This window comes from Symphalangus syndactylus, chromosome 6, assembly GCF_028878055.3.
Source record: "Symphalangus syndactylus isolate Jambi chromosome 6, NHGRI_mSymSyn1-v2.1_pri, whole genome shotgun sequence".
Lineage (NCBI taxonomy): Eukaryota > Metazoa > Chordata > Mammalia > Primates > Hylobatidae > Symphalangus > Symphalangus syndactylus.
Window position 1 is genome coordinate 56,700,600 of NC_072428.2, and position 18,657 is coordinate 56,719,256.

At 39.7% G+C, this 18,657-nt stretch overlaps 1 protein-coding gene across 5 annotated transcripts in view; it reads left to right on the forward strand.

The window, feature by feature from the left end:
• The window catches only part of UVRAG (UV radiation resistance associated), a 334,573-nt gene that overhangs the window by 301,705 nt on the left and 14,211 nt on the right, over positions 1–18,657 (forward strand). For all 5 annotated transcript variants that reach the window (XM_055282980.2, XM_055282979.2, XM_055282981.2 and 2 more), the window contains one exon: positions 6,671–6,762. In XM_055282980.2, coding sequence (XP_055138955.1) covers positions 6,671–6,762 — 92 coding nt within the window. The remainder of the gene's footprint in view (positions 1–6,670; positions 6,763–18,657) is intronic.

Genomic DNA, 18,657 nt, shown 5'->3' on the forward strand with positions numbered 1-18,657 from the left:
TGCAGTTGTTTCCCTCATTCACTCTCTTGCTTAAAACCCTGGAGTAGGTTCTTACTGCTAACCAGCAAGATAAAGTTGAACTCTTCAGCTTAGCACTCTTAGCCCTCAGCAGTTGTAATGACTACCCTGTAAAAGTCAGGCCTCAGGAACTTCTATTCTCTATAAAAATTCTAATTGAACTCTTACAACTATCTTATGAGATAAATATTGTTGGTCCTGTTTTATAGACAAGGCATAGATTGGTTATGTAACTTGCTCAAAGTTACACACATTATATGGTGAGAATAGGCTGTGAGTCCAGGCCTCTCATTCTAAAGACAGAGAGCTGATTCACATTGCCTAGCCTAGTGGACACTCAATAAATATTTGCTGAATGAATGAATAGGACGTGTAGAGACTTAGTAAATGTAGTTATTTCTCCCCTTTCACTATCCTTATCCTTTCCTCCTTGACCTGGTTCCTTCTTTTCCTTTCTATTTTTACTAATATCTTATCAGGGAGTTAACTTGTTGAAGATTATTGAACTTTAAAAAGTTTGAAAATCATTTGACTAGCCCAAGCAAGGAAGGAGTTTGCGTGACTATACAGCAGAGCTGGGTCTTTCACCAGATCCCCTGACCACTCACATCATGTATCAGTCTTTCCATTTCACTATATAATTATTTTAAAGATATTGACATGTGTGTGTTTATTCCTGCTTCTCTGTAGTGCATGCAGTCAGAAGCTTAATGAAAATTAGCATTTAAAAAAGTGAACAGTGTACCTAAGATTTTCCTTTGATTTGAAGTAACTCTTTCCTTCTTCCTTTTCTGCCCCCCATTCTTAGTAGTTAAGTGGTAAGCCATTATTGTACACCGGCTTTATGCCCAGCCTAGTGGTAGATACTGTGACAATGATAATGTGGAGAATATATATAGATAGATAGATAGATAGATAGATAGATAGATAGATAGATAGAGATACATATATATCTGGTACATGTATATATATATATATGTATTAGTAATGATAACAGGTATTTTATATTGAGCACTTATGATGTACCAGATATTATTTTGGACAGTCTATATACTTTATCCTATTTAAATTTTACAACAGCTCTGCAAGGCAGGCAACATCCCCATTTTACAAGTAAGGAAATGGAATCTCAGAGAAGTGACTTATTCAAGGTCAAACAACTAGTAAGTGACAGTACTGGTATTCAAACCCAGCTCTTCTGCATTTAAGCCTGTTCTACTGTGTCGTGATGCCTCTCATTTCTTCCTATCCTGTATTAATTTAACTCGTTAATTAACAAGTATTTATCAAGTACCTATCCAGTCAGTTAAGGCTTTCCAAAAAGAACAAATGGAAAAGTGGCATGGGGAGGAGTTTAGGGTCAAGGGTAAAATGCCCACTTACCTACAGTAATCAGAGAGCTTCCAATGGAAAATGGAACTTCTGTTGGTTCTTTGAGAATAGATAAGACATGAGATATAGGATGCCTAGAGAGAGACATAGAGACAAGAAAGAGCCTTCTGCCAGAGTAGTGAGTACTGTGTAAAAAGCTATCAGAAGAGTTGTTAGCCAATATTGAAAAGCTGGTTTTTTATGTATAAAATCCCATATATATATGAGACTTTTATTTGTTTGTTTGCTTGGAGACAGAGTCTCCGTTACCCAGGCTGGAGTGCAGTAGCACAATCTCGGCTGACTGCAACCTCCACCTCCCAGGTTCAAGTGATTCTCATGCCTCAGCCTCCCGAGTAGCTGGGAGGTGCACACCACCACACCTGGCTAATTTTTGTATTTTTAGTAGAGATGGGGTCTCACCATGTTGGCTAGGCTGGTCTCGAACTCCTCACCTCAAGCAGTCTACCTGTCTGAATATGTTTGTTTACGTCACTCCTCTACTAAAATGCTACTAATAAGGTTAAATAATTTTAAAATTTTAAATTCACAAGGATGAAAAGAATAGACAAGACCAAGAAAATTTAGAAAATTGCAAGTAAACGAATGAGTGATAAACTGACTTGGCAGAAGCCTTTAAGAAGCAACATAATCCAAACCACAGACTCCAGAAGGATGTGGTGGTACCGAGTACCTCATGAAATTTAGGGACAATATATAGATCTAAACATAGGAGGGTAGATTGACAGTCTATAGAAAGAGAAGTAACACACTCCCAGTTCACTTTTCCCACTCTGTGTAGCCAATAACTATGTTCCCACATGCCCTAGTGGGAAAATGAAGGTTTACTTGCTGAAAAAGATTGAGCCCAAGAAGCTCTGAACCTAAACTGCTTGATATACTGGGAACAAGAAGGAAGGTGCCTTACCAAAAGGTGATTACGTGAAAGTATAACATACCAACACAGAGTTCCCCAACTGCCTTTTCCAACTTTATTCCCCTAATAAGATCCAGATTATGCCTCAAGACGGAAGATTGGAGGATTCTTTCTGGGGAAAAAACAGAGGCAGCAATGAAAAGTACTAGGGCTGTAGTACTAACCTTTCCCCGTGGAAAGGCTGGATTTCCATCCGCTCATTCTGCAGTGAACCCTCCCCCACAGCCAGTCATCAAGCACTGCCAATGCACCGACTTCTTCACAGCTTTTTAAAGTCTCACAGTCTCACCTGTAAAGATAAACTAACAGCCAAAGATTACTAGACATTAAAGGAAAGCCTCTAATATTTAAAAAAAAAGTCTAAAATAAAGTAAAAAAAAAAATCCAGAGGGTAAAATGAAGAAGGAGGAGGAGACAAAATAATAATAATAGGAGAAAATGATCAGAATTAGGCAATTAAGAGTATTCATATTGAAAGGATGTACTAAGTGCTCGGCCCAGGGAATGAAAACAGACTGAAAATGATGAATGAAAGATGGAAATGAAGGCTTGTCACTATGAAATTTCAGAGTACTAAGGTTGAAGAAGAAAGTCCTAAAAGCTTCCAGAGAGAAGAATCAGCTTACATTCAAAGGATCAGGAACCAGAATGTTAACAGGTTTCTCATTCACCACGTGAAAAGCTAAATGGCAGTGAAGAAATCTTTGGAACTACCTAAGAAAAAGTATTTGCAGCCTTGAATTCTATACCTAGGCAAACTATCATTCAAGTATAAGAATGGAATAGTTATATTTTCAAATATTCAGCATGTCATAAAAGTTACCTCCCACGCTATCCTTTCCCAGAAAGATATTACAGGATACGCTCCACCAAGATGAGGCAGTAGATCAAGAAAGAAGACAATCTAGGAAATAACAGCTTCAGCACAGGAGAAAAGTAAACAGAATTTCCAGCATGATGGCTAAAGAAGCCTGTAGGAAGATAATGCAGCAGGCCTAGCTAGCAGCCAGTTCAGGTTGAAGCAGAGAGAGGAGGCTTCAGGAAATATATCTCTAAGAGCAAAATGGACTTGATCAATTTTATGGTGTGTTTAGTTAGATTGAGAAGAGTTTTAAGGTTATTTTATTTCTTTTCTCTTTTCTTTATTTTTTTATTTATTATTTTTTTTTTTGAGACAGGGTCTCACTCTTGTCACCCAGGCTGGAGTGCAGTGGCACAATCTCAGCTCACTGCAGCCTCAACCTCCCAGGCTCAAGCGATCCTCCCACCTCAGCCTCCTGAGTAGCTGGGACCACAGGCATGCACCACCATGCCCGGATAATTTTTTGTATTTTTGGTAGAGATAGTGTTTCACCATGTTGCCCAGACTGGTCTGAAACTCCACCCACCTCGGCTTCCCAAAGTGCTGGGATTGCAGGAGTGAGCCACCACGCCTGGCCAGTTTTAACATTTTTGTCAGAGTTTGGGGAGTATCTAGTGACAAGTACATAGAAAAGCTCAACTGATGGAAAAAATGGCAGTTATCACTTCCAGTGAAACAAAAAAGTACAAGAAAGGAATAATACATTACATGGCTCAGCAGTGAACAGTATTTATGTAGGTATAATGAGGTAAACAGTAAATACTGATTTAATTTAAAATGTGATGTTGAATGTATTGAGAAGATGTGGAAGGGAACTATGTGTGGGAGAGTAGAGTCAAGTTCTCATATTCTTTAAGAAAAAGCCAGTAGATAATGTATGTATGGGAAAGGGGATAAAATGTTTGTGTGAGAGCAAATTGGTGTAAGAGTGCTAAATTCTCATCTTCCATGGTGGGAGCATAGTAGATGATGTCTCTAACTGGAGGGGAAGGGAGACTAAGAAATCTTAATATAAGCATATTATTCAGAAATATGAGGTAAAGAAGAAACAGCTAAAAGGTGTTCTCAGAGTTTGGGGTAGATAGTAGAGCAGAGAACTGCTTTTTTTTTTTCATTATAAATCTTATAGTGGTTTACTTGTTAAACTGTACTTATACTTTATTAATAATATGTGTTATGTATGCATTTATTTTTGAGTTCCCTATGTGGAAAATTAAAAGGGTAATATGGTAGAATTTGGAGCTGTTATTAAGCGGTTCTAGCCTTGGCTTTGTCCCTTATCATCCCTGTGACTTTGGACAGGATGCTCTTGTCTTCCTGGGCCTTAGTTTCTTCATTTATAAGAGGAAGAAGGTTGGAAAGATCATCTCCAGGGTCTCTTTAAGCTGTAAAATTCAAAGATTCTATGATTAAAAAAAAAATAGTACTATGCAGCAAATGGAGAGTTAAGACCCAGACAGAGGCTTGAAATTCCCACATTTTTCTTTTTTTGGTTAAAATCAGACTTGGAGAGAAATTTTCACTGTGGTCTCTGAAAACAGTTCAACACCCATCTTCCATTGTGGAACCTGGGGCAGGCAGTTGTCTGTGCACTCACTTGGAGACACATAGCTTAGTGTTATTTCAGTAAGTTTTTTTTTTTTCCCTGATGTTTAATATTTTTCAGTATGAATCACAGGTAAAATTTCCATGCCATGTGTAAACGATTTCACTTCTTATTGAAACAATGAATTCAGGAATGTCATGTTGGGATATCAGCCATTTTGCTTTTATCAATGTATGGAAAAATGCATTTATATTAATACAAGAAATGATGTCATTTAATATGGGGTAGATCTTATAATTCAAGGTCAGCAAATCTCAGGAGGTGATTTAGGTCACCAAGCTAGGTTTGAAAAAGGAAAAAACCATTTTCCTTCTGCTTTCTCAAGTATTGTTACCAGTTTTCGTCTCAGACTTTGGGGTAGATGGTAGAGAGTAGCATGGTTTGTGAAAAAGAGGCCCTGGCTGATAATATCTTTGCCATTGAACCATGTGGCCCTGGATAATTTACTTCCCCTTTCTGGGGTTCAGTTTTCCCATCTGCAAAAGAAAAGGATTGGCTGAAATAATATTCAAGATACCTTTTAGTTTTAACATTGTATGTTTCTACCTCCTTACTTTATGTGTGTATCCATTCAAACCATTCAGGAGACCCGGTTACGTTTGGAGGTTTTTCTTAAAAAGCCCAGAATCAGTGAGAGTAAACTCTTTCTCTAAGTATCACTCAAGCAGAGAAAAATCAGTTGAATACTAGAATCAAACAAAAGAAAACTGACTGTTTATAGTAGGTGTTTATTTATACCCCCTGTTGTCTAACTCTGAAGGCCTGCTTTCTGTTCACATGATTTGTGGTTTTATTTTTTAAGAGAGGGATATATTTAAAAGTTTGACTTAGCCACTCTTAAATTTAAGTGCTAAAAGAGTTAAACCTTAAGACTGATGCCCCTTCACATTTGTACACCGACATACATTTTATAAAGTCTATAAACTTTCTTCATGTGTAATATGTCATTTGAAAAACACATTTTTGCAGAGCTGTGTTGTCCACTTACTGTGTGTTTGATGTGTGGATGAGCATGTGTGTGAATATGCATATCCACTTACCTGGGCTCTCCGTTATGGTCAGTTACGGAAACAAATGGTGATATTCAGAGACACAGTGAAAGGAAATGAAGAACAGACAGATGAAAACCATTAACAAGTTATCCAAAGTACTCCAAAAGACACTTAATTTTAGAAAATTGGCCTCTAGCAGAAATAAATCAAACAAAGGGCAGATCTAGCCCACAAGCCAGCAATTTCCCTATACCACCTCTCCAGCTATGTGCTCTGGTCTGGACAAAGAGGAACATTAGAGACTCAAGAGAAATACAGAGCACAGCCTCTGTCAAAAGTGAGTTGCAATGTATTTGTTTAATAAGCATTGACTAAGTACCAGCACTATGCCAGACACTATTGGAATCAGAGATGAATACAAGATGGTCCTTACCCTTGTTTATACAAAGGGGAGGGCTGAATGGAAGCTGGCAATATCTAAAAAGAAACACTGGTTTTCTGGTATATGTCCCTGGAGTTGGTGCTAGCAAACACTACCAGGGTCTGGGGGTAGAAAAGAAGGCTAGATACAGGGGTCTTTGAAATATCCTGATTCCACAGTTGGTCACTCTTAGTCTTCTCTAAGTTTAGGGGGCAAGAGAACAGTAAGTAGATGAAGAGGCTACCTTAAATACCATTGTAATTTAAGTGGGTGTGCATATTCATACACGTGCTTATCTATATGTCAAATACCCAGTAAGTGGACAGTACTGTGAGGCTGATAATAGTATCAAACATTTGCATTTCCTCTTTTAGAGTTCAAAAAAAAACTTGTTTGGTGGTTCATTTTTCCGAAGCTTATAATCTGCCAAAATATCTTTAATTCTGTTTTTTCACCTTCACAGCTAAGATATCAACATGGACTAGGGACTCCAGACTTGCGGCAAACCCTTCCCAACCTGAAAAACTTCATGGAGCATGGACTAATGGTCAGGTGGTGAGTACCTTTATCTCTGATAACCAGAAACTGTAATGTGGATAATGATCCTGAAAATCTTTTCTGACTTCCACATTGCTCCACACTTGCCTCTGAGTTTTCTTCTGTAATGAGATACCGGAGGAAAATGAAAGGCTCCATCACACTTGGGGAGATCTAAGCTCCCGTCTGGCTAAGGAGGATGTAGCCCCCTTGGAGGGAGGAGGGGCCAAGGGGATATTGCTTGAACTTTGGGAAGGTGGCTGAGCAAGGAGCCCTTGAGGGCATTGCTGAGACAAACTGGAAGACAGCCAGTATGATTCATGGTAAGGGAGACCCAGAGCCCCTTGGACCTTTCCAAAGAACAGGTGAAGGGCCTGATTATGGAATGAGCATCAGGACCATGGCTGTGAGCATTAAAGGAAGAAAGCAGATAAGGAATAGGTCAGGGGGTCAGGACTTAGTTTGAGACCAGTAGGTACGTTCTGAAATGTTTCTTGTATGTGGTGTCAGTACCTGTTAAACCGTGAGGGCAAGCTGCTGCTGAAAGTGCTCCGTCAGGATAGACATGGACCTTTTAAAAAGAGAAGGAGAGAGGGGAAGTCTGGTACAAAGAAGACATTAGATTCATTCACTTGACTTAAATGGAAAGCTGTTGGCTGTATCCATTTAGTAATTCTTGAAGTTTGAATCCTTGGGTAGTGGGCAGTAACTTACAAAATCATGTGCCTGGAAAGCAGGCCTGTAGAGTTAGACAGCTGGGGGCAGCACTGGCTTCTGATTCCAGGTATTTTTCTCATCATCTGCTGTGTGGATTTGAAATTCTACCTCTCTGAAATTTGATTTGTGCTGCCGATGTGCCTTCAGAAAAGTAAAAAAACTGTGGTTGGTCTTTACTTTGATTTTCAAAACGGCAAGTTCCAGATGTCTGGTCTTAGATAGGACTCCTGTTAAGCACATACACAACTGTTTAAAGAATTCCACTCAAAACATCAAAATAATTGTTAAAGCTTGGTGTTGATATGGACCCGGATGCCTTCAGGAATATGAGAGAGGAATTAAGTTTTAATGTAAAGTAATAATAATAATAAAAGTGAGCTAGCAGGTATTTATTTAGCTTGTCTCTGTGTAAAGCTCTGTGATAGGTGCTTTAGAGAGAAACGAGAAGGCTCAAGCCCTGTCCCCAAGAGATTTGTGGTCCAGTTGGAAACAAGCACAGAATTCATGAAGAGGTTTTCTAACACAATGGTAAATAACCTAAAATAATGAGAAAATTGGCAACCTACAACACTAATTAATCACACTAAATGAATCTTGCTCAGTACAGATAGCAGATTGTCCCTGAACCATTTACTGAAGTGTCTGTCTTTTCTCCACTGATGATAATGGCATCTCTTTTGTAAACCAAGTTCACTTATCCATAGAGATCCATTTCCAGGCTCCTTATTCTGTTCTGTTGCTTTATTTGGCTAGCCATCGATTAGTATGACATTTTTAATTATTGTAAGATGTAATTTCTAAAAGTGTTGTCGAGATTTGAGGATGAAATAAAAATCAAAATGTCCATTTTACTATTGATAAAGCTACTTGGAAAATGGGCTCTAGATCTGAAATAAAACAGGCTTGCAAAGATATCACTCAAAATTAAACTTATCTTCATAATCACAATGTAAACTGGAGAGCCACAGGCTTTCCCTACAGAGGCAGGCCCTTTACTACATTGGCAGACAGTGATCAGGTGACTTCTCTGCAGGAGCCCAGATAGGGCTGAGCCAAGAATACCCAGTTGCTATTTTGCCCTCTAAATTCACCAGTCAGAAAAGTCCCTCCTCCTCTGAGAGAGTGAGAGGATGGAGAGAGCCAAGAGTGTTAACTCCTAAGCCATGTTCCTTCATAGGAACAGAAAAGGAAAATACCTCCAACTTTCTTGATATCTGTTAGGGAAAAGCTAACCTCCATATCTGTTAGGGAAATATCTGTTAGGAAAGGCTCTTCTTCAAAACTCTTGGCTTTTCTTGACTTGAGTCTTTGAGTGATTTCACAGCTTTATGACATTGGGTCTTCCTAACTATGAACATGTTATATCGCTTGCTTTTTTAAAACATACCTCCATGAGGTTTATAATTTTCTACATAAAAGTCTATGCATCTTTTATTAGATATACTTAGTCCTATTAGCTTACAGTTTTGGTTGCTGTTGTAAATGTTTTTATTATAATAGTTAACATTTTCTGGCTGGTGTACAGGAATAGCACTGATTTTTAGTATTTTGAGAGTGTGTTCTGGCTAACATTAGTTACAATAGTTTGTTTCGATTCTCTTGGATTTTTTGTGTATACAATCATATTTTTAGTGAATAACGGTATTGTTTCTAGTTTTATAACTTCATTACTTTTTCTTGTCTTACTATGTTTTGTTACAGAACAGGAGCAGTGATAGTGGATATCCTTGTCTTCTGACTTCAAAGGGATAGGTCAGGGGGTCAGGACTTTTTCACCATTAAGTATTAGATTTATTGTAGATTTGGGTAGATATCCTGCATTAGCAAAAGGAAGAATTTTTCTATTTTCAGCTTACTAAGAGTTGTTTTTTAATCATGAATGTGTGTATTTTGAATTTTACCATGTTTATTCTGAATCTATTGAGGTAACACTACATTTTTCTAATGTTAAACCATCTTTGCCTCCTGGTCATGATGTAGTATTTTTTCCTACATTATTAGATTCCTTGGCTAATATTTTAGAATGTCTCCATCTGCAAACTGAAATGAGACTGGCCTACAGTTTTTCTTTCACATAAAATCCTTGTCTGATTTTGGTTAGAATTGACCAAACATGATGAGGTTATAAGAGCTTCATAAAATAAATTGAGGATCTTTACCTTCTTTTCTATTCTCCAGAACAGTTTATGTAAGACAGGAGGAAGTATCTCTATCTTAAAGGTATGGTGGAACCTAGAAAAAAACTAGTGTTTTTTGTTTGTTGCTGGGAAGAGTGTAGATTTTTAACTACTGATTTAATTTCTGTAATGCTTACGGGTCTGTTTCTGTTCTGTTTTTCCAATTCCTCATTAACTCACTCCAGTCTGATTTTTAGTTCTATGAGTATACTGAAATTCCTTTTATCTAGCTTGGTGCCTACCGAATTCTAAACATAGACCCAAACTCAAAGGTCACTTTTCATCCTTATCCTGTTCAGTGGCACCTGGCCTTGCTGGCCATTCCTGCCTTCCTGAAACACTCTTCCTTATTGTCTTCCACAGGACTGCCCTCTCCTGGCTTTCCTGCTTCTAGCTTCTCCATGGCTCCATCTTAGGCCCTCTTCCCTTTTTCACTCTCTACTCTCTTCTCTTTTTGTCTCTCCTCCTCCGCCTCCTCTCTACCCTCTTCTTAAGTGTTCTCACCCATTCCCATCATTTTGAAAGCCATATATGCTTGTGACTCCCAAAGTTTTGTTTTCAGTGTAAACCTGTCCTGCACACTCTGGATAGCCAGGGGCCTACTTGACTCTGCCCCTCTGGGAGTATTACAAGCATCTCAGCCTCAACACAGCTAAAGCCCTCCTTCTACCAGCATAATTCCTGTCTGCTAATGGGACCCTGTCTACCCAGTTGCTCAAACCAGGGCATCATCCTTGATCCCCTTCTTTTCTTCACTCACATCAGAGCTAATCTTATTCATCAGCAAGCCCTGTCATCACTATCTGCAAAATACATATCAATCTGTTCACTTCCCATCTCTGCTATTGCCACTCCAGTCCAAGCCACCACCTTTTCTTACTCAAACAGCTACACCAGTGCAATTTGTCTCCCTGTCTTGTCCTGCCTCTGTCCACTCTCCATAGCAGCCAGAATTATCTTTTTAAATGTTGGCTAGATCTTAATCACTCTTCAGCTTCAGTGGCAAGAGTGAAATCCAAGTTTTCTTCCATAGTCTACTTGGCCTCTGCCTCATCTGATACCACCCCCTTTCCGCTCTCACATCCTGTCACTGCACTGGCCTCTGTGTAGTCATGTGAATAAGCTCTTTCCTGTCTGAGTGGTTGCACTCACTCTTCCTCTGTGTAGAATGTGCTCTGTCTCTTCCTTCTTTCCTACCACCATCCTCATCTCATCGCCTCATAGAGAGGGAATAGTTTAAGAAAAGCAGCTTTATGAACACAGCAGCTTTATTGGCAATGAATAGGCACCTTGGCTGGAATGCAAATTCATTTTAAGAATGGGGAGAATCTGGGCCTTGTGGTTCCTTGGCAATCCTTTTTAAGAAAAAGAATACAAAATTACAAATACAAAATTAGAAATGAAAAAGCATTTGGAATGAGAAACAAATCACAACAAATTACTGGAACCTTAGAGATTAGGTCCTTCTCTTCTGAGATGTCTGTAGACAATTTACTCAAATTATTTACATATAAATGCTTCCTCATTGCAACCTGACTGCCCTTCCACTCTTAAAACACTGTAATTTCCTGCAACTCTCGGTTCTAAGGTACGGAGAAATTAATTGACTTTCCAGGCATAATTGACCCATGAACCTGTAGCAATAAAACTAGAATCTAGGTGTCCTGGCACTGATGCAGCAAACCCATTAAGCTCCAAGCTCATACATTTATAAATGTAATGCCCCTCTGTGCCAGCTGTGCCAAGCACATTAACACTGAGTGAACAGGAATGTGCCACTTTATGGTACTGTAATGTAAAATAGGCTACTAAAGTAGATGCAAAGCACTGCAAAATGAATGCTACATATCAGTTCCAAGTAAAGATCACGGCAGGAAGCCAGGCTGGAAGTCACAAAGCTAAACAAAGCCAGAGCAAGCACTTTGAGTCTCAGAGGAAATCTGAGAATTTCCGAGAGCAGCCGTGGAGTGAGGAGTTACCTCTCAAGCCTGTGCTCCTTAGGGCAAAGGGTAAAAAAACTCAGGTTCCTAAGGGAGGCTCTTACATCTTTTGTAAAGCAAAACACTTCCATTTTCTGTGTGGTTGTTACCATTCACAGATTGGTCCCTGTGGAGGCAGATTGCTGTATGTTCTTATGGTGTTGAGGATTTCATACTGGCTGAGGATCAGTGCATTCACTGAATTCCTCCTTATGGTAAGCTTCAAAGTTATGTGACAGCTTGTTTTGTTTTATTTTGTAAAGAAAAGCTGTGATAAAAATCCTTTTAATAAAGTAATTCTTTTTCTTGCACATTACAGAATTCTTAGCTAATATGAGAATGATCGACCTGGTTAATCCTAAAATGAACCCCCATTTTTTATGAACACAGTTGCACAGGGCACAGCTCTCAGTGATTTATGCCAGGTCTTTCCAAAAGGAGTGCCCATTTTTTCATCCTAAGATTATAACCTACTTGTAACTGCCAAGCAACACAATTTTGAAAAGCAGAATTTCAGCTTAGAATCTGTGCTCTTGAATACTGTGATTAAAAGTCACCAGAATGTCATTTAAACATCCCAGTTTTCTTTTACTATTGCCTACATAGTGATCTGAGACTCAGATTCACATGCACATGCACCACTGATGTGGGTGCTGAAGAATGTGCATGCAAGCTGCAGCCTAATGGCTGCCTGTAAGACGATAAGTTTAGAACTGAGTTGAAGAGATTATGTGCTGAGGTTGCTGTGAATGGGCTGTGTGATGGGGCCCCACCATCCGGGTCCTCAGGCAGTGCCTCGATTTTGTCTCTCCACCACTCTCCCGCCCTTTCTCAACTGACCCCCAGGCATAGCACTCTCATTTGTGACCTCCGTTCTTTACTTAGGCAAGTTCCCACTACCCAGAATAGCCTGCCCCTTCTTCTGCCCTATCCAGATGTTGCTCTCACTTCAAGATCCAGCTCATATCCTACCTCATTCATTCACTCACTCAACACCACAGTGGCGGCTACAGAGATAAGTATGTATTCCCTCAGTAGCTTAGAGTCACTTCTTTGCCGAGTCTTACCCACTAGGCTTTTGAGCAGCTTGGGACTGGGGACCACGTCTTACTCATCTCTGTGGTCCCAGCCTGGCATTATGGAAGCCAGGGAGGCTAGAGAAGGGAATGAAGAAGCCATCTGAGCTATTCTACTCATGGAATATGCTCCTTGAGCTTGTGTTCAAGGAGCTTACGGTCTAATTAAGGTGGTGAAATAGGAACAAAACAACATGTACTGAAAAAAGTAAAAAGTATGACATGCTATAAGGGAGAGTTATTTTGAACATTCAGAGGAAACCCTTTAGTTCCCAGTGCGAGGGGTGTAGACAAACCTTCACTAAGGAGATGACATTTCAGTGGAGAGTGGATCTGGAGCAAAAGAAGAATTTGGCCACATGAGGATTGGGGTATAGGACAGAGTAGGTTAAGAAACAGTGGCCCAGTTAGGTAGAAAGACTAGGACTATGAATTTGAATACCAGCACCACCATTTACTCTCTGTGACCTCAAACAGGTTTAAGCTGCCTGCCTCAATCCCTTTACCTATAAAATGAGCGTAATAGTGCCTACCTAATAGTGTGGTCATAAGAATTAAATAGGTAAGTACCTAACATACTGCCTGGCACTTAGTAATACTTAATAAGCAGTAGCTTTTGTAATGAATAAATGAATCGTAGTTACTGTCTATATCTTTTTAGAATCAAATGCATCCTTTGCTATAGGTGTTTTTACTTTGACATCTATAGTCATCCTACAGCTAGGTATAGAATATGGCTCTTGTTCGGCCGGGCACGGTGGCTCACGCCTGTAATCCCAGCACTTTGGGAGGCCAAGGCGGGCGGATCATGAGGTCAGGAGGTCGAGACCATCCTGGCTAACACGGTGAAACCCCATCTCTACTAAAAATACAAAAAATTAGCCGGGCGAGGTGGTGGGCGCCTGTAGTCCCAGCTACACGGGAGGCTGAGGCAGGAGAATGGCGTGAACCCCAGGGGGCGGAGCCTGCAGTGAGCCGAGATCGCGCCACTGCACTCCAGCCTGGGTGAAAGAGCGAGACTCCTTCTCAAAAAAAAAAAAAAAAAAAAAGAATATGGCTCTTGTTCATATTTTGGCTCATGCTCTCTTGTACATTAATGGTACAGAAGATTTACCATCTGTCTACCTCTCACTTTCCCCAAGTCCTTTATAAGACCACTCTGAGGCCTTAGAGATAAGTACCCTAAAATCTGTTTGCGTACAAACTTTTTTTGGTACCTGCCTTCTTAGGTAACTCTCACCCATAGTTAGAAGTTACGAATAATAGAATCTCTTACTTGCAAAACTTTCTATGTTTTTACTTAAGCTTGCAAGAACCTTGTGAGGGTAGCTGGGCAAGAAGAATGACCACTATTTTACAAACCAGAAAACTGAGACTCAGTGTGCCAAGTGCCTTGCCAAGATCACGTGATACTAAGTGATGGAACTGGGACCAGAAACCCAGATTATCTGACTCCTGATCCCATATTCTTTTTACCATATCACAGTGCCTATTATTGGGTAATGGCCATTCTCTTCCTTCTCTGCCCTTCCCCTGACCTTCTGTCTCTGTGCCACCTCCATTCTAGTGCCTCCTACCTTCCTCAGGGAAACCTACCAGAGTAAATCCAGAGTGCTGGAAAGATACACTGCAAAATCAGGCAGCAGGCCTGGTGGAAACATTCCTGGTTGTTTATTCTACCTCAGTTACCTCCAAGAGGGAGAAAACTAAAAGTAATAAAACGTTGGGAAGAATTTAAGAACTTTAAGACTGAAATAAACAAAAATGATCACGTTTCAACCTCACTGGTTAAGAAACAGGAACACTGAAGGAAGCACATGGGTCAGGTGAGTGGCCTAAAGCGTATTTGCCCATAGTATTTGTCCAGGAAGCATTCCACAATTAGTAGAGACGGGTTTTCACCATGTTGGCCAGGCTGGTCTCAAACTCCTGACCTCGTGATCCACCCGCCTCGGCCTCCCAAAGTGCTGGGATTACAGGCGTGAGCAACCACGCCCAGCTGAGTATCAGTTCTTTAAATGGAGTTAATACCACCAGTTATTGGGAAGCTATTTCCCAAGCATAGTTTTTGTAGGCCAAATGAGATAATGTTCATCAAAGTGGTTTATAAACTAAAATGAACTGTGCAAAGTATTATTAAGTATTGTTTTTGCATTTAACAATTCATTAAGTATCTATTCTGCATATAGCATTGTTCAGGAGACAAAGATTCAAAAGTGTAAGATTTTCCCTGCTGTTGCTTAGTTGACAGTTGTTTAGTTTTTAATCTAAATCATTAGATAAGACAAATATTTTGAAGGACATGACTTACAAGAATATTCCTATACATTTTTCATTCTCGCCGTCATGTGGGACTTACAACGTGAGGCCCATCATTAGTGTGTAGTCTGCTACAATGATGGAGGGCAACGTTGGGCCGACTTATTTTGTTTTAGGGCCAAGCAAGCCATTTTTAAAGAGACAGAATCAATTTCAGTGACCTTAGTAAGGATAGAGCACTGAGAAGTATCCTTGGCTGTTCAACAGCATGCTAGAATATTTCTCCAGAGTACTTCAGTGTTTAACAAACACCAGTGTTTAATGTTGGGAGAAGTAACTAGTGGCTTTATGTGAGGCCATCTCATTTTAGTGGTAAAATCTCCAGATAGTCCTTCTGCTGACCTATTTCGAATATAGTCTTCCATTCCTTTTGGAAAATAGAATCAAGCTATAGCTTTAAATAAAAGTATTAGAAGAAGAAAATACCTAAGAACTTTGACACATTTTAGGAAAATGTTTTTTCAGTAAACTGAGAATAATGAAAATTTAGAATAAATGAGCCAATCTACTTTCCTTAAAATCGAGTAATGATATGGTAGTTCTGCTTTTACACCAAACCACTCACTCTTGAAAATGAGGCAGTATCCAGTATTTAAATCTTTACAAAGCCTCGCTTTTTAGAAACAGATCTACTCTCTTCCTTTCCGTCCATCATCCTTATGCTGAATTCAGAACTGAAATCTGGCAGATGACCCTCTAGGGAAGTAAAAAACATGTTGTCTAGCTCACGTTGGTTTTTAAATTTAGATCAAATAACATTGTCTTTGACGTCTCAAGAGTCCTACTTAAGGTAGCTGTATCAGATAGGCTTGCCTTTGAGAGCATTTCTTGCAGGCCGGCACCCCTAATATGAAAAGTTAAGCCTAGTCAAAAATAAGTGAAAAAGAAAGTTTTATTGGAGTTATTTTCTCTAAGATAGCTGTTTCAGAAGAACCTTGACGAGTCATCTCCTTGCCTCTAGACAGGAACACACAAGGCATATGGGTATCTGTAGTATTTTAAAAGACCTTAGGGGACCAGGCTTCTTCCATAACTCATTCTGGAGTTTAAACACCCTCACTTCAGGAAATTCTTCCCTATATTTAACCTACAGGCCCCCTCCTGCGGTTAACACCCATTTCCACTTTTTTCTGCCTCTAGTCAGGGTGGAGAACAGCTGGCCAACGTCCTTTGTGCACTAACCCTCCACTGGCGACAGAAAGGCACTCGGGTATCCCGGCGCCGCCTCTCGCCGACTCCAGCAACCAAGTCTGTGAACCAAATTGAGATCTGTTTTCCCATTGTTTTTACTTGGGTCTTCTTTATTTCTGTTTACTCCTTTTGATTATAAAATAGTATGTGTTCAATAAATAAAATTTGGAAGTTGTAAAAATATACAGAAGGGAAACAATAGCCCCATAATTCAGGCACAAAAAATCACTGTTATATTACAAGTTTTCCTTGTATTTCTTTTCTAATTCAGATCTTACCATCTGTACCAACACTTGTCAATAGAAATATCATATGAGCCATACATATAAATTTAAGTATTCTGGCAGTCACATTTTTAAAAAGCTAAAAATAAACAGGTAAGCTAATTTTAATATATTTTATTTAATTCAAATAAAATCCAAGTTAGATATCCAGAATATCTTGTAGACATGTAATCAACATTTTAAAGATTATTAATAAATCTTTTACATTCTCTTTTTTCATACTAAGCCTTCTAAATCCAGTTTACACTTATAGCACATCTCAAGTCAGACTAACCACATTTCAAGTTCCAGCAACCAGTTCCTAGTGGTCATGGTGGACAGCACAGTCCTTACAGCTTTTTTGTATAACATAATGTCTTAAGTATTTTATCAATGCCCTTTAAAACTTTTTAGCATCATTTTTAATGGCTACATAGTATTTCATCTTTAAGATTTATTATAACAATATATTGAGGCAGTTCTGTTTTTCTCAACACATTGCCAAAAAAATCACCTAAATGTTTCCTTTTGCACACAACTAATTAAATTCATTTATACATAAAACAAGTATATTCACTGAGTATCTGTGTGCTCTGTACTAAGTTATATTGGAAAGCAGAAGAGTGGGTTTCCAGAAATAAAGACTAGATCCCTGCCATATGCTGTTTACAAGACTTGGTTCCACAGTTGGACTGCACACAAATACCGTATTTTATTCTGCCTTAAATGCCCGTCCCTTCATTTCTTGCTCTACCCTGCCCCCAACACACACATACACTGCCTGGTTAGCTTCCACTTATCCTTCAAGGTGCCAATCAAATACAACCTCCTCTGATGAGTCTTCCCACTGATTACTGATTCCCTTCTTCACCGTAATATACAAAATGTGTATTGTATTCAAAACACCATGGTGTTCTGGTTATTGGTTTACTCTCTGTCTTCTCTACTAGAGTGGGAACTCCTTAATGATAGGAATCTTATTTTATACATCTCTTTATTTCCAGAGACTCAAAAACTGTCAGGCAATGAAATGTGGATTTCAGTAATGTCTGAAATATGTGTTGAAAATGCAAGTGATCACATTAAGCATCAGTTGGATGGTAAAATAATAAGTACTACCTTCAGAGTTCAAAGAGATCACTTAGATTGGCATGATTAAAGAAGACAGAATGAAGGAGTTAAAGAAATGAGTTAAAGAATGAATGAGGGCCGGGCACGGTGGCTCATGCCTGTAATCCCAGCACTTTGGGAGGCCGAGGCGGGTGGATCACCTGAGGTCAGGAGTTCGAGACCAGCTGACCAACATGGTGAAAACCCGTCTCTATTAATACAAAAAATTAGCCGGGCGTGGTGGCACTCACCTGTAATCCAAGTTACTTGAATCACTTGAACCCAGGAGGTGGAGGTTGCAGTGAGCCAAGACTGTGCCATTGCACTCCAGCCTGGGCAACAAGAGCAAAACTCCGTCTCCAAAAAAAAAAAAAAAGAAAAGAAAGAATGAATGAATGAGGCCTGGCGTGGTGGCTCACACCTGTAATCCCAGCACTTTGGGAGGCCAAGGTGGGCGGATCATTTGAGGTCAGGAGTTCAAGACCAGCCTGACCAACATGGTAAAACCCCATCTGTACTAAAAATACAAAAATTAGCCGGACATGGTAGTGTATGCTTGTAATCCCAGCTACTTGGGAGGCTGAGGCACAAGAATCACTTGAACATGGGAGGCAGAGGTTGCAGTGAGCCAAGATTGCACTATTGCACTCAAGCCTGGGCAAAAAGAGCAAGACTCCATCTCAAAAAAAAAAAAAAAAAAAAAAAAGAGTTAGGACTTGGGTTTTAGAAGATGGGCATACTTCAATGAATTGAAGAGGGAATTAGTACAAAAGCCACTGAGATAGGCACACTAAAAAAGCAGTGTTTTTCAGTTGGCATTCATTAGCACTGGGGTCCCCAACCCTCGGCCATGTACCGGTAGCAGTCCATGTCCTGTTAGGAACCAGGCCTCACAGCAGGAGGTGAGTAGAGGGCAAGTGAGTGTTACCCCTGAGCTCTGCCTCCTGTCAGATCAGCAGCAGCATTAGATTCTCATAGAAGCGCAAACCCTACTGTGAAATGCTCATGCAGGGGATCTAGGTTGTGTGCTCCTTGTGAGAAGCTAATGCCTGATGATCTGAGATGGAATAGTTTCATCCTG